The 27,187-nt window shown below is 45.0% G+C and overlaps 2 protein-coding genes and 1 pseudogene across 2 annotated transcripts in view; all 3 read right to left on the reverse strand.

Annotated features, from left to right (window-relative positions):
* Nucleotides 1-3,384: 3,384 nt before the first annotated feature.
* On the reverse strand, nt 3,385-8,983 carry LOC109873800 (SWI/SNF-related matrix-associated actin-dependent regulator of chromatin subfamily A containing DEAD/H box 1B). The gene is made up of 16 exons (XM_031808972.1): nt 8,537-8,983; nt 8,196-8,392; nt 7,940-8,030; nt 7,681-7,780; nt 7,505-7,564; nt 7,260-7,335; nt 6,640-6,775; nt 6,253-6,384; nt 5,999-6,094; nt 5,580-5,697; nt 5,318-5,433; nt 5,038-5,226; nt 4,594-4,712; nt 4,086-4,268; nt 3,814-3,929; nt 3,385-3,641 (listed from the first exon to the last, which is right to left on the reverse strand). The coding sequence occupies exons 2-16, from the start codon at nt 8,297-8,299 to the stop codon at nt 3,580-3,582; spliced, it is 1,698 nt and encodes a 565-aa protein (XP_031664832.1). The 5' UTR covers nt 8,300-8,392; nt 8,537-8,983; the 3' UTR covers nt 3,385-3,579.
* Nucleotides 8,984-17,981: 8,998 nt separating this feature from the next.
* LOC116358245 (SWI/SNF-related matrix-associated actin-dependent regulator of chromatin subfamily A containing DEAD/H box 1B-like) lies at nt 17,982-23,458 on the reverse strand (annotated as a pseudogene).
* Nucleotides 23,433-27,187, reverse strand: part of LOC116358233 (SWI/SNF-related matrix-associated actin-dependent regulator of chromatin subfamily A containing DEAD/H box 1B) — a 7,419-nt gene continuing 3,664 nt past the window's right edge. Inside the window, exon 7 of the mRNA XM_031808758.1 lies at nt 23,433-23,590. Coding sequence (XP_031664618.1) covers nt 23,433-23,590 — 158 coding nt within the window. The remainder of the gene's footprint in view (nt 23,591-27,187) is intronic.

Raw genomic sequence — 27,187 nt, forward strand, 5'->3', positions numbered from 1 at the left:
AAGTTAAAGCATGGTCGCAAATGGGTCTTCCAAATGGACAATGACCCCAAGCATACTTCCAAAGTTGTAAAAAAATGTCTTAAAGACAACAAAGTCAAGGTATTGGAGTGGCCATCACAAAGCCCTGACCTCAGTCCTATAGAACATTTGTGGGCAGAACTGAAAAAGCATGTGCGAGCAAGGAGGCCTACAATTCTGACTCGGTTACACCAGCTCTGTCAGGAGGAATGGGCCAAAATTCATCCAACTTATTGTGGGAGCTTGTGGAAGGCTACCCGAAACATTTGACCCAAGTTAAATTTAAAGGCAATGCTACCAAATACTAATTGAGTGTATGTAAACTTCTGACCCACTGGGAATGTGATGGAAAAAATACAATCTGAAATAAATCACTATTATTCTGACATTTCACATTCTTAAAATTAAGTGGTGATCCTAACTCACCTAAGACAGGGATTAAATGTCTGGAATTGTGAAAAACTGAGTCGAAATGTATTTGGCTAAGGTGTATATAAACTTCCGACTTCAACTGTATAGTGTGTGATCAAATATTTTAGGGGAAATCATATTTTATACAATTGCTCCGAGATTTTGTTTAACAAATATTTTTTTTATTTTTAAGATGGGTCAGAATTATTGGCATCCATTTTCAATACTCTAGCAATATTCCCTTTGCGAGGTTAACACAGCGTTTTTCTAAAATATTTTATGAGATTGGAGAATGTTTCGGGGGGGGGGGGGGGGGGGTCTTAGGCTATTCCTCCATACAGAAAGTTTCCAGATCCTTGATATCCTTAGACTGTCCTCTTCAATTCAACCACAGGTTTTCAATGGGGTTCAAGTCTGAACATTGAGATGGCCATTGCAAAATAATGATTTTGTGGTCAATTAACAATTTCCTTGTGGATATTGATTAATGCTTGGGGTTATGGTTTTACTGGAAGAACCACTTGCGGCCAAGTGTCAGCCACCTGACCGAGGCAACCAGGTCTTATTTCCACCTGGTGTTGAAATATAAACAAAAAGCAGGAAAATCACAAACTACAATTCCCCTTTAAACAAAATGTCTTTCTTTGAGAAATTATAGCCCAGTATGTATTTTTTGCACATCTTTTTTTTATTTTCACCTTTATTTAACCAGGTAGGCTAGTTGAGAACAAGTTCTCATTTACAACTGCGACCAGGTCAAGATAAAGCATAGCAGTTCGACACATACAACACCCTTTATCAAGGGTGCCAATAATTATGGACCTGACTGTATGTTGAGGACAGAGGACAAATCAACATCTTCAAGGCAAGCTCAATGACAAACTCCATTTCAGCTCTTTTCACAGCAGGACATAGCGTGTGAAACCTCCTCGCTGCTCTCGCAGACGCTGGCCGTGACGTAGCATGTTGAGGATGCCCTGGAAGCGCTTGTCAACTGTCATCCAAGTGAACTCTTTAATGTCCACCTCCTCAATGAAAAATAGACCTGTAGGGGAACACAGGAGTATTGAGACAGGAAGTAAGTTAGTTCCCGCCAGTACCCAGACGGCCATCCTTGACCAAATGTTGTCAAAACTATCTGGACCAGAACATAAAATGGTACTTTCTTGGAATAAATGATACAACAGCAATGATCAACCGTGTTTTGTGTCATAGGGATGGAAAGTACAAACCCTTGTTTAGAACTGTAGTTTCAGTGAGGTACCTTTTGCGTCATCCTCCTTAAACCACTGATGAAGCTTGTGTGTGGCATTATTCAGGGTTTTTACTGGCAGGTGCAAGACTTTTTACTTCCCTGGTACGGCTGTGTTAACGCTTGCCACAGAAGCGTTCAGCTGGTCATATGTCACACAGCCTTTCATGTATCAAGAGAAAAGAGTGATACAAAGGAAAAGAGTGATAGAGGAAAGAGATATTATAAATATGTATTTATTTTACTGGTAAAACCGCCAGATCTGCAGTAACATCTAAAATAAAACTGCACTAAAAGTATATGGAAGGCCATGTGTGTTACTGAGGGGGACTCACTGAGGGATGGTCTTAAACTCTGGGTAGTTGATGAATTCAATCTCTCTGATCTGGGTCTTGGAGGTTTTCCTGAGGTGCTCCTGCTGGGTTGGCTGCACCCTGAAACTGGGCTCCGAGAACATCCCCACACTTACGATACTTTGAACTCATTCACTTCCATTTATTTTCCTGACATTTTTAACAACTCAAGCTCACCCTCTTCCTCCCTCTCTCTCTCTGACCTCATCTGCCTCTTTTTCCCTCCATTCCTCCTCCGTATTCCAAGTATATGTCTCCTTATGATAATACTGCACCTCTCCTGACAAACATCTTGCCTTCCAAAGGAAAGCCATTTAACCGGCTGCCACAATCACTGTACAATCAGCACGAACCCCTCAGGCCCGACATACACTGTCAACTGTGGGACCTTATATAGACTGGTGTGTTTCTTTCTAAATCATGTCCAAACAATTTAATTGTTCACAGGTGGACTCCAATCAAGTTGTAATCACATCTCAAGGGTGATCAATGGAAATTGGATGCACCTGAGCTCAATTTGGAGTGTCATAGCAAAGGGGTGTGAATACTTATGTTATAAATGTCTGTTACCCAAAATAAATTAAATAGCAGAAAATATAAGAGTTGATTACAACGATGTTTGTCATTTATCTTAAAAAAAAAACTATGCTTTAGGTACATAACGGTATAACCTTAGAATGATTATTCCTTTCGTATTAACTTAGCTGGACTTTACCGGATGAATGTATAGATTAATATATGTAGCTATACATGTATCAATTTCATGATACAGTTTATACTAAGGCACATGTTCGATAGCTTGCTATTTACAAATATAACAGTAGTAACACAATTCACAATATAGTTTAAAAAAGCATATAGTAGCTATTAAGCTTTGTCTTGTGTTCGTTCTTGTCAACTTTGCTACAGTAGTTATGCAAAGATTTTGGAACAAGACTACTAAGTGAAAATACATAGCTAGCCATCTAGGTTAGTTAATCAAGCCAATCTCATAGACCGTCTATCCATACTAGCTCAATCAAGTAAATTATGAATTTCGAGAACCACATTCACAACGCTGGCAAACTAGCTAAATTAGCTAACGTTAGTTTATCTGAATCTACACAAGATCACCGGTTTTGTAAAACATGTTCTGACGAGTTGGCTACTTTTAGACGTGGGAAACAGCTAGGCTAGTTGGCTAATGTAATGTTCTGCCGGTTGTTTCCTACAACCTCCGTCTTGGTAGCTAGCACTATTCGAATCTTCCCGCTGTGTTCAGAATGATCATCACTGCAATGCAGTTGCTCAGCCATCCAGACTGCACTTCAAAATGTAGCCCCACATAAAATCATGGAAAGTTGGACATCACTGCTTGTAATCTTTTATTACAAATGGTTGCAACAGTGACACAAAATGTCTTAGAAACATCATAAGGCAATAAACTTAAGAAACTATTTGTACATACAGTACAGTGAAGATAAGAGGACACATGCGGCATCCATGGCTCTGAATGCCCTGACAATCGACAACCTGGAGGACCCCTCCAGATAAATGGATACATCCTCACAGCCCCAGTGACGCCTTCAGAAGGGAGGCCATGTCTTCTGGTATCGAGTCCTCATCTCCTGACAAAGGAAATGCATCTAGTTTTAGCCCTTAAAATCTATCAATCGACTGTCAGTGAAAATGTTCATTGGCAGGCTATATGAAAATGAATGTTGGTATGTGTTGGTATCGGCATGCGCAGTACAGTATATGGTGGTTAATGTGAGAGATAGGAGGGGATAATGAGCTCACCGTCCTGGGACTGGGAAGCAGTCATATCCTGCTCCAGCTTGAGTTTCTTCTGACCGATGCGGAGCATGCCATCCTCTATAGAGTCCTTACTGATCAGCTTAATCACCTTCACAGTCCTGCAACATAAAGACGGCAGAATTTTACTACAAGGTATATACACTCACATCTACTGTATGAGCAACACAAGCTCAAAGGAAGCGCATAGCCTGGGTATGGCGGGTAACGTTAGCAAACTGCTTGGGGGAAAACATAGTTTCCCGATCCTCACTGACCTTGTCTGTCCGACACGGTGACAGCGGTCCTCGGCCTGCTTATCATTGTAGGGGTTGCAGTCAATGTCGTGCAAGATGACCACATTGGCTGAGGTCAGGTTGATGCCCAGGCCACCAGCCTTAGTAGACATCAAGAACACAAAGATGTCCAACTCTGTGTTGTACTGGTCAATCAGCACAATTCTACAAGAGGATGGGAGAATTAACAGATCTATTAATGTCCATAAAGGCATAAGACACTTCTATTAATAAGCATAATTTAAAATATAATGTAAAAAACATTGTGATTAACAGTTTAATTTGCATAATATCCAGAGTCCTTGGAAAAACCCCTGGTTGTGACCATTTTCAGTCCCTACTACATATCAATCCATTCCTAAATGACTACGGCCTGTCATATCCTATTAGGAGATAAATTACAGCCTGTGTTCAGCTCATTGAACAGAATGGTAAGTACAGGGGGAAAAAAATAGCCTTGCGGATGTATGGACAGAGTTCAACATCCTACCTGTCAGACATGGGCGTTGATCCATCCAGTCGAATGTAGTGATGCTTCAAGTGCTTCAGGAACACCTCTAGAATGTCCAGCATCATGGTGAACTGGCTGAAGAGCACCACTCTATCCCCCTGACACAGAAACACAGTCACTGTGATTAATAACTACAGGACCGGAGGGATCAGAGAGAAAGAAAGAAATATAGAGATGTGGTTGACTGCATGTTGGAGGGGGGAAAGCCAACAAAAGAGTGATTGTAATTGAGAGCAGGGAAGAGATGGAGTGTCTGACAGGTAGAGGGATGGGGAATAAAAGGGTGACTGGTTTTATGGAGGGGGGGGTGAAGAAACCACCAGGGAGGGAGATGGAGAAGACTATAGCTGGATCACTACGGGCAAGGCTTAATAGTGCATAATAAAGATGCTGTCTTCAATTGATCCACTGTAGCTTTCATACCTTGTTTTTGAGAGAGGCCAGAATCTGTGTGAGCAGGCTGAGTTTCCCTGAGTCCAGGAGCATGTCTGTGTTCAGCTGATAGTCTTGTACGGACGGGTACTGAAGACAAAGTCGATGCAGCTCAAAGTCTGTCATGACCTCCATGTCCTCCTTGATCAGTGCTGGGTCTGCTTCACAGTGGGTCGGCTCCTGACGGGGTTAAGGGTCAAACCGAGTCTAAGCAATCACAGACTGACATCAAAACATTCTCTTCAAACACCAGTAAGTTTTCAGGTCTGACCTTGAGCATGAGTTGACTCATAGCAGCCAGTTTGGTAGTGGTATAATGCTCCCGGTGCAGCAGTGGGTGATTTGCCATCTTCCTCAACTGCATCATCACATTGGTCAGTTCTCGCTCTGTGGAGGACACATGGGCAACATATGGTTTTAAATCAGATAATCGATGCACCTTAAAATTCTACTTGTGTTGCTATTTAATATTCTCTTAGGCTTTCCATCACTTTTCAAATGAACCAGATGCCTTCCTCCTCTCCCTAACATACTCTCTCCATTGGTGGATCCCTTGAGCTTCTGCATTAAGGCATTGTAGAGCTGCTGCTGCTGGTCACTCATGGCACAGAATTCCACCTTCTCCTCTTTGGCTGGGAGCTGCTTCAGCACCTGAGGCAGAGACGCAAGCCGCTCTAGTCATGTCAACCGAACGTCTCTTCGGGGCGAATCTTAACTCCCACTTAAATAGAATTTTCCCTTAGTCATGCATTGACGTCAATGGGAGACTACGGGGAAATCTGAAGTTATAGATTAGCCCCTAAGAAAACAGCACAGTAGAACTCTAAATGAACAATGAAAACAATGCACAATAGTATACAAGTACGAAGTACCGTGGTAGAGAATATATCACTGTCCCAAGTCATGCCATAACCCTATCTGGTAAATGAGCTTAGACAGAGCTGTTCCGTACCTCACTCTTGACACGTCTGAGGATGAAGGGTTTCATGATCAGTTTGGCATGAGAGATCCTCTCCATCTCAAAGCTGCTCTGCTCCTCTGATGATTTCTGACAGGAAATAAAAGATGACGTCTCTCCAAAGGAAATCTTAGCATAGTCAGTGGGCTTTTATTAGCTAGACTTTTTGACCGGATGAGTCAAATTTGCTGCACACTAAGACAAATATATCTGGAGTGATCCCCGTATAGCATGCGTTCTAGCCTCACCATGGCAAACATGTTGGCGAGCTGTGCAGTGCTGCTGGAGAACATATCAGGCATGATGAAGTTGAGCAGGGACATGAGCTCCAGGAGGTTGTTCTGCACTGGAGTCCCAGTCAGCAGCAGACGGTACTTAGCCTGAGATCACATCACAATCAAATCTGATTAGATTAATATAGTACATTGTATAGCACCATGACAAAAAGTATCAGAATGCATTGCAGTGAAAAGGAAGAAAGTGGGGTGACTCACAGGAGACAAACAAGACATTGCTCAGGCATGAAGCGGAACAGTTTAGAGGCTAACATTAAAACTTATCTTAAAATCATTATCACGCCAATCAATAATGGCTGTTATCAACCAAGGTGACCCCCACTCCTGCAATGTACTTACATTGATGGCCATGAGGTGGCGGTAGCGCAGCGAGCTCATGTTCTTCAGCATGTGGCCCTCATCGAACACGGCGTACTCCAGTTTGAGCTTTCGGAACAGGCTGCGGTCGTTGTCGTTGCTGGTGGTCAGAGCGTACCTGGCAGCAGAAACACAGCAGCTCAAGGAGCCATGCCAAACACACAAGGTCCTCAGTGGTCTGTGAGGCATGACAACCGCTTGGTTACCATGAAGTATGAACGAGTCACAGGTACAGCTAACACGGAACCTTTCAGGTTTAGTCAAACGCTGAATATATTATCATGTTAGCAGAAGCCCAGCCGGGGGGACTTTACACGGCTGATGGTTTTACAAGATCGCCACTAATTCTGCTGGATATTACCTGAGGCACTTAGGGCTAAGTGTCTTGCTCAGAAGACACACAGTAGCTAAGACAGTAGGATGTGAACCTGTAGAATACTAGACTCAAGTGCAGTTCCAAGTATAAAACAAGAAAATAAATAACACTTAGCAGACACTCTTATCCAGAGCAATTAGAGTTAAGTGCCTTGCTCAAGGGCACAGACATATGTTTTTCACCTGTCATTCTTACATAACAGTAATTTCTCAGATTTTAGACTTACGTAGAAATGATGATGTTGTAGTCGACCTGTCTGTTGAGAATATCATATCGAAGGTACTTGCGATCCTCCACAGACCCTAGACACACACAATATAAATAGGACTACCTATATTTAGTCATTCTGTCACTCATGGTGACTAAAACCAACGGGTTAAGTCTGTATAATCAAATAAACATAAAGCCTGAACCATGACAACCACAGTCTGATGAGTCACACAATTCAGAATGAATAGAAGATTCACTCACCATAATACACCAGGACTTTGAGCCTGGGACACCACAGATTCAGCTCCCGCACCCAATTATCTGCAACAGAGAAACAAAATCTGTTTAAAAAAAACAAAAAAACATCTTAAAAGGATAGGAAAGTAACACCAAGGCATCATACAATCTGTGTGTGCAGCACTACTGCTACAGCTCACCCAGTGTGGAGGCAGGTACAGTGAGGAGATGTGGGCCCTTATTGCCCTCCTGGTACAGGCTGGCTAGAAACGAGATGGCCTGGATGGTCTTCCCCAAACCCTGCCAACAAAAGACAGGAGGTGGTGCATTACAGAATCTCTACTTTTCAGACACCGACTTGGCACAACAAAAAGAGTCGCCTGCTTCCCAGCCACATTAACACAGGATTAAGAGGATCTGAGATAAGCTGTTGGAGACTGGTCAGGAATAACAACTCACCATCTCATCAGCAAGGATTCCACTCAGGTTGTTCTGATGGAGCAGGGTCAGCCAATTTTGACCAATGAGCTGATAAGGCTTCAACTGGTATCTGGAGAGGACAAAGGAACACAGGAAACTCAGTAATGACAGAAAGACTGTTCAAGACTGCCTGTGTACATGTATGAGATCGTGTTGTTGACAAAAATCATTCTACATAACTACCTGAACGTGTGTATGTCAGTGAGATGAGTATAAAAACAGCAGCTCAACCCACTTCCCGTTGAGGATCTCAGGCTGTTTCTGGGAGCCCTTGTCCCTCTCTACCACTTGGGTCACGTCCTGCATCATCTTGTTGGCGATTTTCTCACACTTGGTCATGAGGCTGCGCACAACGTCCCGTTCCCTCAGGACCACACGGCAGCCCTGCACCAGGTCAGTGGAGAGGCCGTTCCCTCTGTCAAGAGCATCCAACTGGGGGAACACACAATCAATTACCCACAAGGTTACACTCAGGTTGTTCTGATGGAGCCCAGTCAGCCTTCAATTGGAACCCAGAGATGTTGGTGTGTGTGTGTGTGTTCATATCCATGCACACAAGTTCATTATGCCCCTCACCAGATTCTCCCACTCGTTAAATGGGCGCAGCTCGACAATCCTCTGGGCCTTCTTCACAGAGCAGCCAGAGATGAGAGACAGCTCATCCAGCGATGCCTCCTGGAAGAACCTGAGAATCTGGCCCTTCACAAGAGACCCTGTTCCAACCTCCTGATCTGAGCCATCAGAGTTCAGCTCCACGCCCTCAGCAGAGTCATCAAAGTCATCACTGGCCTCGTCTTCAGAGCTGGTGCCTGGCTCTGGTATCACCCTCCTCCTTCTGCCTGCTCCTTTGGTCGGCCTACTGATGGTCTTATCTACGGTCCCACTGGGAGGCTTGTGAGGTAGTGATGTGGGACAACCAGGGGGTTTGGCTGCTGGGCCTGCCTGATGTGCTGAGGCTTGGGGGGCTGATGATAGCTGACTAGCTGATGATGATGCCTGGGTATCCCCTTGACTGGACCTCTCCCCTGATGAAGGAAACAGAAATCAGTCTGCAGGTCCTGGGAGGGATGTTGGGCCACCTACATATATCGACTTAAAAACAACACATGAAACTATGGCTGCAAGACAGAAAGGGACTTATCTAGCGCCCTAAAATAACGTTTTGGTTTTATATAAACGGATTCACTCAGGAACAGGCACACCATGAAACACACGCTGACAGAGACACACACACACACACACACCATGAAACACACGCTGACAGAGAGACACACACACACACCATGAAACACATGCTGACAGAGAGAGACACACACACACACACCATGAAACACATGCTGACAGAGAGAGACACACACACACACACCATGAAACACACGCTGACAGAGAGAGACACACACACACACACACCATGAAACACACGCTGACAGAGAGAGACACACACACAAGCTGACAGAGACACACACACACACACCATGAAACACACGCTGACAGAGAGAGAGAGAGAGAACGAGAGAGATACAGAGAGAGAGAGAGAGAGAGGCGCACACAGAGAGAGAGAGAGGCACACACAGAGAGAGAGAGAGAGAGGCACACACAGAGAGAGAGAGAGAGAGGCGCACACACAGAGAGAGAGGCACACAGAGAGAGAGGCACACAGAGAGAGAGGCACACAGAGAGAGAGAGGCACACAGAGAGAGAGAGGCACACAGAGAGAGAGAGGCACACAGAGAGAGAGAGGCACACAGAGAGAGAGGCACACAGAGAGAGAGGCACACAGAGAGAGAGAGGCACACAGAGAGAGAGAGGCACACAGAGAGAGAGAGGCACACAGAGAGAGAGAGGCACACAGAGAGAGAGAGACACACAGAGAGAGAGAGACACACAGAGAGAGAGAGGCACACAGAGAGAGAGAGGCACAGAGAGAGAGAGAGAGGCACAGAGAGAGAGAGAGAGGCACACAGAGAGAGAGACACATGCAGAGAGACACATACAGAGAGAGAGAGGCATAAGAGAGGCATATAGAGAGAGAGACATACAGAGAGAGAGAGAGAGAGAGATAGAGACACCATGAAACACACACGCAGACAGAGAGAGAGAGAGAGAGAGAGAGAGACATACAGAGGCATACAGAGAGAGAGAGAGAGGCATACAGAGAGAGAGAGAGAGAGAGAGAGAGGTACACAGAGAGAGAGAGGCACACAGAGAGAGAGAGGCATACAGAGAGAGAGAGGCACACACAGAGAGAGAGAGACACCATGAAACACACACAGACAGAGAGAGACACCATGAAACACACGCAGACAGAGAGAGAGAGAGACACCATGAAACACACGCAGACAGAGAGAGAGACACCATGAAACACACGCAGACAGAGAGAGAGAGAGCAAGACCATGAAACACACGCAGACAGAGAGACAGAGAGAGACACCATGAAACACACAGACGAGAGACCATGAAACACACGCAGACAGAGAGAGAGAGAGAGACACCATGAAACACAGGACGCAGACAGAGAGAGAGAGAGAGAGAGGGGCATACAGAGCGAGAGAGAGAGAGGGGCATACAGAGAGAGAGAGAGAGGGGCATACAGAGAGAGAGAGAGAGGCATAAAGAGCGAGAGAGAGAGGGGCATACAGAGCGAGAGAAGAGGGGCATACAGAGCGAGAGAGAGAGAGGCATACAGAGCGAGAGATACAGAGAGGGCATACAGAGAGAGAGAGAGAGAGAGAGAGAGAGACATACAGAGAGAGACACATACAGACAGAGAGAGGCATAAAGAGAGAGGCATACAGAGAGAGAGAGAGAGGCATACAGAGAGAGAGAGAGACAACAAACAGAGAGAGAGACATACAGAGAGAGACAGAGAGAGACATACAGAGAGAGAGAGAGAGAGAGAGACAACCATGAAACACATGCAGACAGAGAGAGAGAGAGACAACCATGAAACACACGCAGACAGATAGAGACACCGTGAAACACACGCATACAGAGAGAGAGAGGGGCATACAGAGCGAGAGAGAGAGAGAGAGAGAGGCACACAGAGAGAGAGAGGCACACAGAGAGAGAGAGGCACACAGAGAGAGAGAGGCATACAGAGAGAGAGAGGCACACACAGAGAGAGAGAGACACCATGAAACACACACAGACAGAGAGAGACACCATGAAACACACGCAGACAGAGAGGAGAGAGAGACACCATGAAACACACGCAGACAGAGAGAGAGAGGCATACAGAGAGAGAGAGAGAGACAGAGAGAGAGAGAGAGAAAGAGAGACAGAGAGACAGAGAGAGAGACAGAGACATGCATACAGAGAGAGAGAGGCATACAGAGAGAGAGAGAGACATACAGAGAGAGAGAGAGACACCATGAACACACGCAGACAGAGAGAGAGAGAGAGACACCATGAAACACACGCAGACAGAGAGAGAGACACCATGAAACACACGCAGACAGAGAGAGAGAGAGCAAGACCATGAAACACACGCAGACAGAGAGACAGAGAGAGACACCATGAAACACACAGACAGAGAGACCATGAAACACACGCAGACAGAGAGAGAGAGAGAGACACCATGAAACACACGCAGACAGAGAGAGAGAGGAGAGGGGCATACAGAGCGAGAGAGAGAGAGGGGCATACAGAGAGAGAGAGAGAGGGGCATACAGAGAGAGAGAGAGAGAGGCATACAGAGCGAGAGAGAGAGGGGCATAGCGAGAGAAGAGGGGCATACAGAGCGAGAGAGAGAGGAGGCATAACAGAGCGAGAGAGAAGAGAAGAGATGGAGAGAGAGGCATATAGAGAGAGAGATACAGAGAAGAGGAGAGTAGAGAGAGAGAGATACAGAGAGGGCATACAGAGCAGAGAGAGAGAGAGGAGAGAGAGACATTACAGAGAGAGACACAATACAGACAGAGAGAGGCATAAGAGAGAGGCCATACAGAGAGAGAGAGAGGAAGGCTACAGAGAGAGAAGAGAGAGACACAAACAGAGAGAGAGACATAACAGAGAAGAGAGAGACAGAGAGAGGACATACCAGAGAGAGAGAGGAGAGAGAGAGACACCATGAAACACATGCAGACAGAAGAGAGAGAGAGACAGCCATGAAACACACGCAGACAGATAGAGACAGCCGTGAAACACACGCATGACAGAGAGAGAGAGGGGCATCAGAGCGAGAGAGAGAGAAGAGAGAGAGGCCACACAGAGAGAGAGAGAGGCACACAGAGAGAGAGAGGCACAGAGAGAGAGAGAGAGGCACAGAGAGAGAGAGAGAGGCATACAGAGAGAGAGAGAGAGAGGCATACAGAGAGAGAGAGAGAGGCATACAGAGAGAGAGAGAGAGAGAGGCATACAGAGAGAGAGAGAGAGAGAGAGAGAGGCATACAGAGAGAGAGAGGCATACAGAGAGAGAGACATACAGAGAGAGAGAGACAGCATGCAGAGAGACAAACAGAGAGAGAGAGGCCATAAGAGAGACACACAGAGAGAGAGAGGCATAAGAGAGAGAGAGACATACAGAGGAGAGAGACACCATGAAACACACCCAGGACAGAGAGAGACACCATGAANAAGCACTGGCAATTAAAATTGCCAAACAAGCCAGTGATATAGTTGGGCATTGCGTAGTTACCATTAGTCACAAATGGCCAATCAAATATATATATATATATGAAAAATCACAAATATTGCCACTTACCAGAAGCATCAAAGGCATGTGCCATAGCTAGACCCTGGTTCAATGCAAAGGAATGAGGGTAAATGAGACTCAACCAAAACAAATGTCTAACTGAAAGTGGTGATATGTTAACGTTAGGGCTGTGACGATTATGGCATTTTGGGTAATGATTGTCATGCAAATAACAGGGTTAGTTATAACTGTCAATTTTTTTTGTATGTGTTGAGCTTGTAATTTATATTTGAAAAATATATACCTAATGAATACAACACAGCTTTGCTGTTACCTATGTCTCATAAACAAATGGTTTTGACCATGTTTGGAAACGAAGCTTCTCATTCCAACCATGAGGTTCTGCTTGGCTCTTAAAATGATTACCAACTTTACCCTATTCATGTTAAAAATTAAAAAAAACCTGCTCTTGGGTAAAGTATATCTATCTACTTGAATACAAAGTTAAATCCCCCTTCACCTAAATTGAAGACTATCATTTTGGTTACACAATTATACAATAACTGTGCCAGTCCAAGTTAATGTATACACAGCTGAAATTATTGACCAAAAGTTATCATGTCAAAAAACCTCCTGTCCCCTCAAAAACAAATGCATATCCTTGTAGTTAAGAATAAGGTCCAACTTACGTGCATCCTGCAATGTCAAGTGGTATCTGGAAATAGATTATTACACCTTGCATACAATTGACATGAATATAACACTTGATCCAAAATATTAATTTAAATATTATAAGGAAGATTTGCCTTTATACCAATATAAAACATGTTTGTTATAGGCAGTCATCTTTATCACCACATGGATAATACAATTAAAAAGGCGCTAATACAACGTTTGAAATAAATAATTTGTTGGAAGCGAAACTGACTCGCATAAATAAATAATCTAAACCAGGCACATAAACTATAAGAGCCTCAGACAATGTTCTCCATATAATTAGTTGTTTTTATTTTCACCCTCTCCCTTAGTCAATATTGTCCTGTTGTAGCCGATTAGTCAGGTCCATAATTATTGGCGCCCTTGATAAAGATGAGCAAAAAAATATGAAATAAATACATACTGAGCTACAGTTGAAGTGGGAAGTTTACACACACTAAGATGACTGTGCCATTAAACAGCTTGGAAAATTCCAGAAGATTATGTCACGGCTTTAGAAGCTTCCGATAGATTAATTGACATAATTTTAGTCAATTGGAGGTGTACCTGTGGATGTATTTCAAGGCCTACCTTCAAACTCACTGCCTCTTTGCTTGACATCATGGGAAAATCAAAAGAAATCAGTCAAGACCTCAGAAAAACAATTGTAGACCTCCACAAGTCTGGTTCATGCTTGGGAGCAATTTCCAAATGCCTGAAAGTACCACGTTCATCTGTACAAACAATAGTACGCAAGTATAAAACACCATGGGACCACGCAGCCATCATACCGCTCAGGAGGAGAGACATGTTCTGTCTCCTAGAGATGAACGTACTTTGGTGCGAAAGGTGCAAATCAATCCCGGAACAACAGCAAAGGACCTTGTGAAGATGCTGGAGGAAACAGGTACAAAAATATCTATAGCCACAGTAAAACAAGTCCTATATCGACATAACTTGAAAGGCCGCTCAGCAAGGAAGAAGCCACTGCTTCAAAACCGCCATAAAAAAATCCAAACTACGGTTTGCAACTGCACATGGAGACAAAGATCGTACTTTTTGGAGAAATGTCCTCCTGTCGGATTAAACAAAATTAGAACTGTTTGGCCATAATGACCATCGTTATGATTGGAGGAAAGGGGGAGGCTTGCAAGCCCAAAGAACACCATCCCAACCGTGAAGCACGGGGGTGGCAGCATCATGTTGTGGGGGTGCTTTGCTGCAGAAGGGACTGGTGCACTTCACAAAATGGTATCATGAGGACGGAAAATTGTGGATATATTGAAGCAACATCTCAAGACATCAGTCAGGAAGTTAAAGCATGGTCGCAAATGGGTCTTCCAAATGGACAATGACCCCAAGCATACTTCCAAAGTTGTAAAAAATGTCTTAAAGACAACAAAGTCAAGGTATTGGAGTGGCCATCACAAAGCCCTGACCTCAGTCCTATAGAACATTTGTGGGCAGAACTGAAAAAGCATGTGCGAGCAAGGAGGCCTACAATTCTGACTCGGTTACACCAGCTCTGTCAGGAGGAATGGGCCAAAATTCATCCAACTTATTGTGGGAGCTTGTGGAAGGCTACCCGAAACATTTGACCCAAGTTAAATTTAAAGGCAATGCTACCAAATACTAATTGAGTGTATGTAAACTTCTGACCCACTGGGAATGTGATGGAAAAATACAATCTGAAATAAATCACTATTATTCTGACATTTCACATTCTTAAAATTAAGTGGTGATCCTAACTCACCTAAGACAGGGATTAAATGTCTGGAATTGTGAAAAACTGAGTCGAAATGTATTTGGCTAAGGTGTATATAAACTTCCGACTTCAACTGTATAGTGTGTGATCAAATATTTTAGGGGAAATCATATTTTATACAATTGCTCCGAGATTTTGTTTAACAAATATTTTTTTTATTTTTAAGATGGGTCAGAATTATTGGCATCCATTTTCAATACTCTAGCAATATTCCCTTTGCGAGGTTAACACAGCGTTTTTCTAAAATATTTTATGAGATTGGAGAATGTTTCGGGGGGGGGGGGGGGGGGGTCTTAGGCTATTCCTCCATACAGAAAGTTTCCAGATCCTTGATATCCTTAGACTGTCCTCTTCAATTCAACCACAGGTTTTCAATGGGGTTCAAGTCTGAACATTGAGATGGCCATTGCAAAATAATGATTTTGTGGTCAATTAACAATTTCCTTGTGGATATTGATTAATGCTTGGGGTTATGGTTTTACTGGAAGAACCACTTGCGGCCAAGTGTCAGCCACCTGACCGAGGCAACCAGGTCTTATTTCCACCTGGTGTTGAAATATAAACAAAAAGCAGGAAAATCACAAACTACAATTCCCCTTTAAACAAAATGTCTTTCTTTGAGAAATTATAGCCCAGTATGTATTTTTTGCACATCTTTTTTTTATTTTCACCTTTATTTAACCAGGTAGGCTAGTTGAGAACAAGTTCTCATTTACAACTGCGACCAGGTCAAGATAAAGCATAGCAGTTCGACACATACAACACCCTTTATCAAGGGTGCCAATAATTATGGACCTGACTGTATGTTGAGGACAGAGGACAAATCAACATCTTCAAGGCAAGCTCAATGACAAACTCCATTTCAGCTCTTTTCACAGCAGGACATAGCGTGTGAAACCTCCTCGCTGCTCTCGCAGACGCTGGCCGTGACGTAGCATGTTGAGGATGCCCTGGAAGCGCTTGTCAACTGTCATCCAAGTGAACTCTTTAATGTCCACCTCCTCAATGAAAAATAGACCTGTAGGGGAACACAGGAGTATTGAGACAGGAAGTAAGTTAGTTCCCGCCAGTACCCAGACGGCCATCCTTGACCAAATGTTGTCAAAACTATCTGGACCAGAACATAAAATGGTACTTTCTTGGAATAAATGATACAACAGCAATGATCAACCGTGTTTTGTGTCATAGGGATGGAAAGTACAAACCCTTGTTTAGAACTGTAGTTTCAGTGAGGTACCTTTTGCGTCATCCTCCTTAAACCACTGATGAAGCTTGTGTGTGGCATTATTCAGGGTTTTTACTGGCAGGTGCAAGACTTTTTACTTCCCTGGTACGGCTGTGTTAACGCTTGCCACAGAAGCGTTCAGCTGGTCATATGTCACACAGCCTTTCATGTATCAAGAGAAAAGAGTGATACAAAGGAAAAGAGTGATAGAGGAAAGAGATATTATAAATATGTATTTATTTTACTGGTAAAACCGCCAGATCTGCAGTAACATCTAAAATAAAACTGCACTAAAAGTATATGGAAGGCCATGTGTGTTACTGAGGGGGACTCACTGAGGGATGGTCTTAAACTCTGGGTAGTTGATGAATTCAATCTCTCTGATCTGGGTCTTGGAGGTTTTCCTGAGGTGCTCCTGCTGGGTTGGCTGCACCCTGAAACTGGGCTCCGAGAACATCCCCACACTTACGATACTTTGAACTCATTCACTTCCATTTATTTTCCTGACATTTTTAACAACTCAAGCTCACCCTCTTCCTCCCTCTCTCTCTCTGACCTCATCTGCCTCTTTTTCCCTCCATTCCTCCTCCGTATTCCAAGTATATGTCTCCTTATGATAATACTGCACCTCTCCTGACAAACATCTTGCCTTCCAAAGGAAAGCCATTTAACCGGCTGCCACAATCACTGTACAATCAGCACGAACCCCTCAGGCCCGACATACACTGTCAACTGTGGGACCTTATATAGACTGGTGTGTTTCTTTCTAAATCATGTCCAAACAATTTAATTGTTCACAGGTGGACTCCAATCAAGTTGTAATCACATCTCAAGGGTGATCAATGGAAATTGGATGCACCTGAGCTCAATTTGGAGTGTCATAGCAAAGGGGTGTGAATACTTATGTTATAAATGTCTGTTACCCAAAATAAATTAAATAGCAGAAAATATAAGAGTTGATTACAACGATGTTTGTCATTTATCTTAAAAAAAAAACTATGCTTTAGGTACATAACGGTATAACCTTAGAATGATTATTCCTTTCGTATTAACTTAGCTGGACTTTACCGGATGAATGTATAGATTAATATATGTAGCTATACATGTATCAATTTCATGATACAGTTTATACTAAGGCACATGTTCGATAGCTTGCTATTTACAAATATACAGTAGTAACACAATTCACAATATAGTTTAAAAAAGCATATAGTAGCTATTAAGCTTTGTCTTGTGTTCGTTCTTGTCAACTTTGCTACAGTAGTTATGCAAAGATTTTGGAACAAGACTACTAAGTGAAAATACATAGCTAGCCATCTAGGTTAGTTAATCAAGCCAATCTCATAGACCGTCTATCCATACTAGCTCAATCAAGTAAATTATGAATTTCGAGAACCACATTCACAACGCTGGCAAACTAGCTAAATTAGCTAACGTTAGTTTATCTGAATCTACACAAGATCACCGGTTTTGTAAAACATGTTCTGACGAGTTGGCTACTTTTAGACGTGGGAAACAGCTAGGCTAGTTGGCTAATGTAATGTTCTGCCGGTTGTTTCCTACAACCTCCGTCTTGGTAGCTAGCACTATTCGAATCTTCCCGCTGTGTTCAGAATGATCATCACTGCAATGCAGTTGCTCAGCCATCCAGACTGCACTTCAAAATGTAGCCCCACATAAAATCATGGAAAGTTGGACATCACTGCTTGTAATCTTTTATTACAAATGGTTGCAACAGTGACACAAAATGTCTTAGAAACATCATAAGGCAATAAACTTAAGAAACTATTTGTACATACAGTACAGTGAAGATAAGAGGACACATGCGGCATCCATGGCTCTGAATGCCCTGACAATCGACAACCTGGAGGACCCCTCCAGATAAATGGATACATCCTCACAGCCCCAGTGACGCCTTCAGAAGGGAGGCCATGTCTTCTGGTATCGAGTCCTCATCTCCTGACAAAGGAAATGCATCTAGTTTTAGCCCTTAAAATCTATCAATCGACTGTCAGTGAAAATGTTCATTGGCAGGCTATATGAAAATGAATGTTGGTATGTGTTGGTATCGGCATGCGCAGTACAGTATATGGTGGTTAATGTGAGAGATAGGAGGGGATAATGAGCTCACCGTCCTGGGACTGGGAAGCAGTCATATCCTGCTCCAGCTTGAGTTTCTTCTGACCGATGCGGAGCATGCCATCCTCTATAGAGTCCTTACTGATCAGCTTAATCACCTTCACAGTCCTGCAACATAAAGACGGCAGAATTTTACTACAAGTATATACACTCACATCTACTGTATGAGCAACACAAGCTCAAAGGAAGCGCATAGCCTGGGTATGGCGGGTAACGTTAGCAAACTGCTTGGGGGAAAACATAGTTTCCCGATCCTCACTGACCTTGTCTGTCCGACACGGTGACAGCGGTCCTCGGCCTGCTTATCATTGTAGGGGTTGCAGTCAATGTCGTGCAAGATGACCACATTGGCTGAGGTCAGGTTGATGCCCAGGCCACCAGCCTTAGTAGACATCAAGAACACAAAGATGTCCAACTCTGTGTTGTACTGGTCAATCAGCACAATTCTACAAGAGGATGGGAGAATTAACAGATCTATTAATGTCCATAAAGGCATAAGACACTTCTATTAATAAGCATAATTTAAAATATAATGTAAAAAACATTGTGATTAACAGTTTAATTTGCATAATATCCAGAGTCCTTGGAAAAACCCCTGGTTGTGACCATTTTCAGTCCCTACTACATATCAATCCATTCCTAAATGACTACGGCCTGTCATATCCTATTAGGAGATAAATTACAGCCTGTGTTCAGCTCATTGAACAGAATGGTAAGTACAGGGGGAAAAAAATAGCCTTGCGGATGTATGGACAGAGTTCAACATCCTACCTGTCAGACATGGGCGTTGATCCATCCAGTCGAATGTAGTGATGCTTCAAGTGCTTCAGGAACACCTCTAGAATGTCCAGCATCATGGTGAACTGGCTGAAGAGCACCACTCTATCCCCCTGACACAGAAACACAGTCACTGTGATTAATAACTACAGGACCGGAGGGATCAGAGAGAAAGAAAGAAATATAGAGATGTGGTTGACTGCATGTTGGAGGGGGGAAAGCCAACAAAAGAGTGATTGTAATTGAGAGCAGGGAAGAGATGGAGTGTCTGACAGGTAGAGGGATGGGGAATAAAAGGGTGACTGGTTTTATGGAGGGGGGGTGAAGAAACCACCAGGGAGGGAGATGGAGAAGACTATAGCTGGATCACTACGGGCAAGGCTTAATAGTGCATAATAAAGATGCTGTCTTCAATTGATCCACTGTAGCTTTCATACCTTGTTTTTGAGAGAGGCCAGAATCTGTGTGAGCAGGCTGAGTTTCCCTGAGTCCAGGAGCATGTCTGTGTTCAGCTGATAGTCTTGTACGGACGGGTACTGAAGACAAAGTCGATGCAGCTCAAAGTCTGTCATGACCTCCATGTCCTCCTTGATCAGTGCTGGGCTGGTCTGCTTCACAGTGGGTCGGCTCCTGACGGGGTTAAGGGTCAAACCGAGTCTAAGCAATCACAGACTGACATCAAAACATTCTCTTCAAACACCAGTAAGTTTTCAGGTCTGACCTTGAGCATGAGTTGACTCATAGCAGCCAGTTTGGTAGTGGTATAATGCTCCCGGCAGCAGTGGGTGATTTGCCATCTTCCTCAACTGCATCATCACATTGGTCAGTTCTCGCTCTGTGGAGGACACATGGGCAACATATGGTTTTAAATCAGATAATCGATGCACCTTAAAATTCTACTTGTGTTGCTATTTAATATTCTCTTAGGCTTTCCATCACTTTTCAAATGAACCAGATGCCTTCCTCCTCTCCCTAACATACTCTCTCCATTGGTGGATCCCTTGAGCTTCTGCATTAAGGCATTGTAGAGCTGCTGCTGCTGGTCACTCATGGCACAGAATTCCACCTTCTCCTCTTTGGCTGGGAGCTGCTTCAGCACCTGAGGCAGAGACGCAAGCCGCTCTAGTCATGTCAACCGAACGTCTCTTCGGGGCGAATCTTAACTCCCACTTAAATAGAATTTTCCCTTAGTCATGCATTGACGTCAATGGGAGACTACGGGGAAATCTGAAGTTATAGATTAGCCCCTAAGAAACAGCACAGTAGAACTCTAAATGAACAATGAAAACAATGCACAATAGTATAACAAGTAACGAAGTACCGTGGTAGAGAATATATCACTGTCCCAAGTCATGCCATAACCCTATCTGGTAAATGAGCTTAGACAGAGCTGTTCCGTACCTCACTCTTGACACGTCTGAGGATGAAGGGTTTCATGATCAGTTTGGCATGAGAGATCCTCTCCATCTCAAAGCTGCTCTGCTCCTCTGATGATTTCTGACAGGAAATAAAAGATGACGTCTCTCAAAGGAAATCTTAGCATAGTCAGTGGGCTTTTATTAGCTAGACTTTTTGACCGGATGAGTCAAATTTGCTGCACACTAAGACAAATATATCTGGAGTGATCCCCGTATAGCATGCGTTTCTAGCCTCACCATGGCAAACATGTTGGCGAGCTGTGCAGTGCTGCTGGAGAACATATCAGGCATGATGAAGTTGAGCAGGGACATGAGCTCCAGGAGGTTGTTCTGCACTGGAGTCCCAGTCAGCAGCAGACGGGTACTTAGCCTGAGATCACATCACAATCAATCTGATTAGATTAATATAGTACATTGTATAGCACCATGACAAAAAGTATCAGAATGCATTGCAGTGAAAAGGAAGAAAGTGGGGTGACTCACAGGAGACAAACAAGACATTGCTCAGGCATGAAGCGGAACAGTTTAGAGGCTAACATTAAAACTTATCTTAAAATCATTATCACGCCAATCAATAATGGCTGTTATCAACCAAGGTGACCCCCACTCCTGCAATGTACTTACATTGATGGCCATGAGGTGGCGGTAGCGCAGCGAGCTCATGTTCTTCAGCATGTGGCCCTCATCGAACACGGCGTACTCCAGTTTGAGCTTTCGGAACAGGCTGCGGGTCGTTGTCGTTGCTGGTGGTCAGAGCGTACCTGGCAGCAGAAAACACAGCAGCTCAAGGAGCCATGCCAAACACACAAGGTCCTCAGTGGTCTGTGAGGCATGACAACCGCTTGGTTACCATGAAGTATGAACGAGTCACAGGTACAGCTAACACGGAACCTTTCAGGTTTAGTCAAACGCTGAATATATTATCATGTTAGCAGAAGCCCAGCCGGGGGGACTTTACACGGGCTGATGGTTTTACAAGATCGCCACTAATTCTGCTGGATATTACCTGAGGCACTTAGGGCTAAGTGTCTTGCTCAGAAGACACACAGTAGCTAAGACAGTAGGATGTGAACCTGTAGAATACTAGACTCAAGTGCAGTTCCAAGTATAAAACAAGAAAATAAATAACACTTAGCAGACACTCTTATCCAGAGCAATTAGAGTTAAGTGCCTTGCTCAAGGGCACAGACATATGTTTTCACCTGTCATTCTTACATAACAGTAATTTCTCAGATTTTAGACTTACGTAGAAATGATGATGTTGTAGTCGACCTGTCTGTTGAGAATATCATATCGAAGGTACTTGCGATCCTCCACAGACCCTAGACACACACAATATAAATAGGACTACCTATATTTAGTCATTCTGTCACTCATGGTGACTAAAACCAACGGGGTTAAGTCTGTATAATCAAAATAAACATAAAGCCTGAACCATGACAACCACAGTCTGATGAGTCACACAATTCAGAATGAATAGAAGATTCACTCACCATAATACACCAGGACTTTGAGCCTGGGACACCACAGATTCAGCTCCCGCAACCCAATTATCTGCAACAGAGAAACAAAATCTGTTTAAAAAAACAAAAAAACATCTAAAAGGATAGAAAGTAACACCAAGGCATCATACAATCTGTGTGTGCAGCACTTACTGCTACACAGCTCACCCAGTTGTGGAGGCAGGTACAGTGAGGAGATGTGGGCCCTTATTGCCCTCCTGGTACAGGCTGGCTAGAAACGAGATGGCCTGGATGGTCTTCCCAAACCCTGCCAACAAAAGACAGGAGGTGGTGCATTACAGAATCTCTACTTTCAGACACCGACTTGGCACAACAAAAAGAGTCGCCTGCTTCCCAGCCACATTAACACAGGATTAAGAGGATCTGAGATAAGCTGTTGGAGACTGGTCAGGAATAACAACTCACCATCTCATCAGCAAGGATTCCACTCAGGTTGTTCTGATGGAGCAGGGTCAGCCAATTTTGACCAATGAGCTGATAAGGCTTCAACTGGTATCTGGAGAGGACAAAGGAACACAGGAAACTCAGTAATGACAGAAAGACTGTTCAAGACTGCCTGTGTACATGTATGAGATCGTGTTGTTGACAAAAATCATTCTACATAACTACCTGAACGTGTGTATGTCAGTGAGATGAGTATAAAAACAGCAGCTCAACCCACTTCCCGTTGAGGATCTCAGGCTGTTTCTGGGAGCCCTTGTCCCTCTCTACCACTTGGGTCACGTCCTGCATCATCTTGTTGGCGATTTTCTCACACTTGGTCATGAGGCTGCGCACAACGTCCCGTTCCCTCAGGACCACACGGCAGCCCTGCACCAGGTCAGTGGAGAGGCCGTTCCCTCTGTCAAGAGCATCCAACTGGGGGAACACACAATCAATTACCCACAAGGTTACACTCAGGTTGTTCTGATGGAGCCCAGTCAGCCTTCAATTGGAACCCAGAGATGTTGGGTGTGTGTGTGTGTGTTCATATCCATGCACACAAGTTCATTATGCCCCTCACCAGATTCTCCCACTCGTTAAATGGGCGCAGCTCGACAATCCTCTGGGCCTTCTTCACAGAGCAGCCAGAGATGAGAGACAGCTCATCCAGCGATGCCTCCTGGAAGAACCTGAGAATCTGGCCCTTCACAAGAGACCCTGTTCCAAACCTCCTGATCTGAGCCATCAGAGTTCAGCTCCACGCCCTCAGCAGAGTCATCAAAGTCATCACTGGCCTCGTCTTCAGAGCTGGTGCCTGGCTCTGGTATCACCCTCCTCCTTCTGCCTGCTCCTTTGGTCGGCCTACTGATGGTCTTATCTACGGTCCCACTGGGAGGCTTGTGAGGGTAGTGATGTGGGACAACCAGGGGGTTTGGCTGCTGGGCCTGCCTGATGTGCTGAGGCTTGGGGGGCTGATGATAGCTGACTAGCTGATGATGATGCCTGGGTATCCCCTTGACTGGACCTCTCCCCTGATGAAGGAAACAGAAATCAGTCTGCAGGTCCTGGGAGGGATGTTGGGGCCACCTACATATATCGACTTAAAAACAACACATGAAACTATGGCTGCAAGACAGAAAGGGACTTATCTAGCGCCCTAAAATAACGTTTTGGTTTTATATAAACGGATTCACTCAGGAACAGGCACACCATGAAACCACACGCTGACAGAGACACACACACACACACACACCATGAAACACACGCTGACAGAGAGACACACACACACACCATGAAACACATGCTGACAGAGAGAGACACACACACACACACCATGAAACACATGCTGACAGAGAGAGACACACACACACACACCATGAAACACACGCTGACAGAGAGAGACACACACACACACACACCATGAAACACACGCTGACAGAGAGAGACACACACACAAGCTGACAGAGACACACACACACACACCATGAAACACACGCTGACAGAGAGAGAGAGAGAGAACGAGAGAGATACAGAGAGAGAGAGAGAGAGAGGCGCACACAGAGAGAGAGAGAGGCACACACAGAGAGAGAGAGAGAGAGGCACACACAGAGAGAGAGAGAGAGAGGCGCACACACAGAGAGAGAGGCACACAGAGAGAGAGGCACACAGAGAGAGAGGCACACAGAGAGAGAGAGGCACACAGAGAGAGAGAGGCACACAGAGAGAGAGAGGCACACAGAGAGAGAGAGGCACACAGAGAGAGAGGCACACAGAGAGAGAGGCACACAGAGAGAGAGAGGCACACAGAGAGAGAGAGGCACACAGAGAGAGAGAGGCACACAGAGAGAGAGAGGCACACAGAGAGAGAGAGACACACAGAGAGAGAGAGACACACAGAGAGAGAGAGGCACACAGAGAGAGAGAGGCACAGAGAGAGAGAGAGAGGCACAGAGAGAGAGAGAGAGGCACACAGAGAGAGAGACACATGCAGAGAGACACATACAGAGAGAGAGAGGCATAAGAGAGGCATATAGAGAGAGAGACATACAGAGAGAGAGAGAGAGAGAGATAGAGACACCATGAAACACACGCAGACAGAGAGAGGAGAGAGAGAGAGAGAGACATACAGAGGCATACAGAGAGAGAGAGAGAGGCATACAGAGAGAGAGAGAGAGAGAGAGAGAGAGGTACACAGAGAGAGAGAGGCACACAGAGAGAGAGAGGCATACAGAGAGAGAGAGGCACACACAGAGAGAGAGAGACACCATGAAACACACACAGACAGAGAGAGACACCATGAAACACACGCAGACAGAGAGAGAGAGAGAGACACCATGAAACACACGCAGACAGAGAGAGAGACACCATGAAACACACGCAGACAGAGAGAGAGAGAGCAAGACCATGAAACACACGCAGACAGAGAGACAGAGAGAGACACCAATGAAACACACAGACAGAGAGACCATGAAACACACGCAGACAGAGAGAGAGAGAGAGACAACCATGAAACACACGCAGACAGAGAGAGAGAGGAGAGAGGGGCATACAGAGCGAGAGAGAGAGAGGGGCATACAGAGAGAGAGAGAGAGGGGCATACAGAGAGAGAGAGAGAGAGGCATACAGAGCGAGAGAGAGAGGGGCATACAGAGCGAGAGAGAGAGGGGCATACAGAGCGAGAGAGAGAGAGGCATACAGAGCGAGAGATACAGAGAGGGCATACAGAGAGAGAGAGAGAGAGAGAGAGAGAGACATACAGAGAGAGACACATACAGACAGAGAGAGGCATAAAGAGAGAGGCATACAGAGAGAGAGAGAGAGGCATACAGAGAGAGAGAGAGAGACACAAAACAGAGAGAGAGACATACAGAGAGAGACAGAGAGAGACATACAGAGAGAGAGAGAGAGAGAGAGACACCATGAAACACATGCAGACAGAGAGAGAGAGAGACACCCATGAAACACAAACGCAGACAGATAGAGACACCGTGAAACACACGCATACAGAGAGAGAGAGGGGCATACAGAGCGAGAGAGAGAGAGAGAGAGAGGCACACAGAGAGAGAGAGGCACACAGAGAGAGAGAGGCACACAGAGAGAGAGAGGCATACAGAGAGAGAGAGGCACACACAGAGAGAGAGAGACACCATGAAACACACACAGACAGAGAGAGACACCATGAAACACACGCAGACAGAGAGAGAGAGAGACACCATGAAACACACGCAGACAGAGAGAGAGAGGCATACAGAGAGAGAGAGAGAGACAGAGAGAGAGAGAGAGAAAGAGAGACAGAGAGACAGAGAGAGAGACAGAGACATGCATACAGAGAGAGAGAGGCATACAGAGAGAGAGAGAGACATACAGAGAGAGAGAGAGACACCATGAAACACACGCAGACAGAGAAGAGAGAGAGACACCCATGCAACACACGCCAGACAGAGAGAGAGACACCATGGAAACACACGCAGACAGAGGAGAAGAGGAGACGCAAGAACCCCTGAAAACACAACGCAGACAGAGAGACAGGAGAGAGACAGCCATGAAACACACAGACAGAGAGACCAATGAAACACACGCACGACAGAGAGAAGAGAGAGAGACACCATCGAAACCACACGCAGACACGAGAGAGAGAGCAGAGAGGGGCATACAGAGCGAGAGAGAGAGAGGGGGCATACAAGAGAGAGAGAGAGAGGGGCATACCAGAGAGAGAGAGAGAGAGGCATACAGAGCGAGAGAGAGAAGCGGGCAACAGAGCGAGCAGCAGAGAGGGGCAATACATGAGCGACGAGAGAGAGAGGCATAACAGAGCGAGAGAGAGAGACGAAGAGAGAGAGAGAGGCACTCATAGAGAAGAACTCACCACCCGAGAGAGAGAGAGAGAGAGAGAGATACAGAGAGGGCAATAACCAGAGCACGAGAGAAGAGAGGAGAGAGAGGAGACCCATACAAGAGACGAGACACATACAGACAGAGAGAGGCATAAAGAGAGGCATACAGAGAGAGAGAGAGAGGCATACAGAGAGAGAGAGAGAGACCATAACAGAGAGAGAGACATACAGAGAGAGAGAGACAGAGAGAGACATACAGAGAGAGAGAGAGAAGAGAGAGAGACACCATGAAACACATGCAGACAGAGAGAGAGAGAGACACCATGAAACACACGCAGAACAGAATAGAGACTAGACCGTGAAAACACAACGCATACAGGAGAAGAGGAGGGGCATACAGAGCGAGAGAGAGAGAGAGAGAGAGGCACACAGAGAGAGAGAGAGGCACACAGAGAGAGAGAGGCACAGAGAGAGAGAGAGAGGCACAGAGAGAGAGAAGAGAGGCATACAGAGAGAGAGAGGAGAGGCATACAGAGAGAGAGAGAGAGGCATACAGAGAGAGAGAGAGAGAGAGGCATACAGAGAGAGAGAGAGAGAGAGAGAGAGGCATACAGAGAGAGAGAGGCATACAGAGAGAGAGACATACAGAGAGAGAGACACATGCAGAGAGACAAACAGAGAGAGAGAGGCATAAGAGAGACACACAGAGAGAGAGAGGCATATAGAGAGAGAGAGACATACATAGAGAGAGAGACACATGAAACACACCCAGACAGAGAGAGACACCATGAAACA

Source organism: Oncorhynchus kisutch, linkage group LG29 (assembly GCF_002021735.2).
Source record: "Oncorhynchus kisutch isolate 150728-3 linkage group LG29, Okis_V2, whole genome shotgun sequence".
In the NCBI taxonomy this organism is placed as follows: domain Eukaryota; kingdom Metazoa; phylum Chordata; class Actinopteri; order Salmoniformes; family Salmonidae; genus Oncorhynchus; species Oncorhynchus kisutch.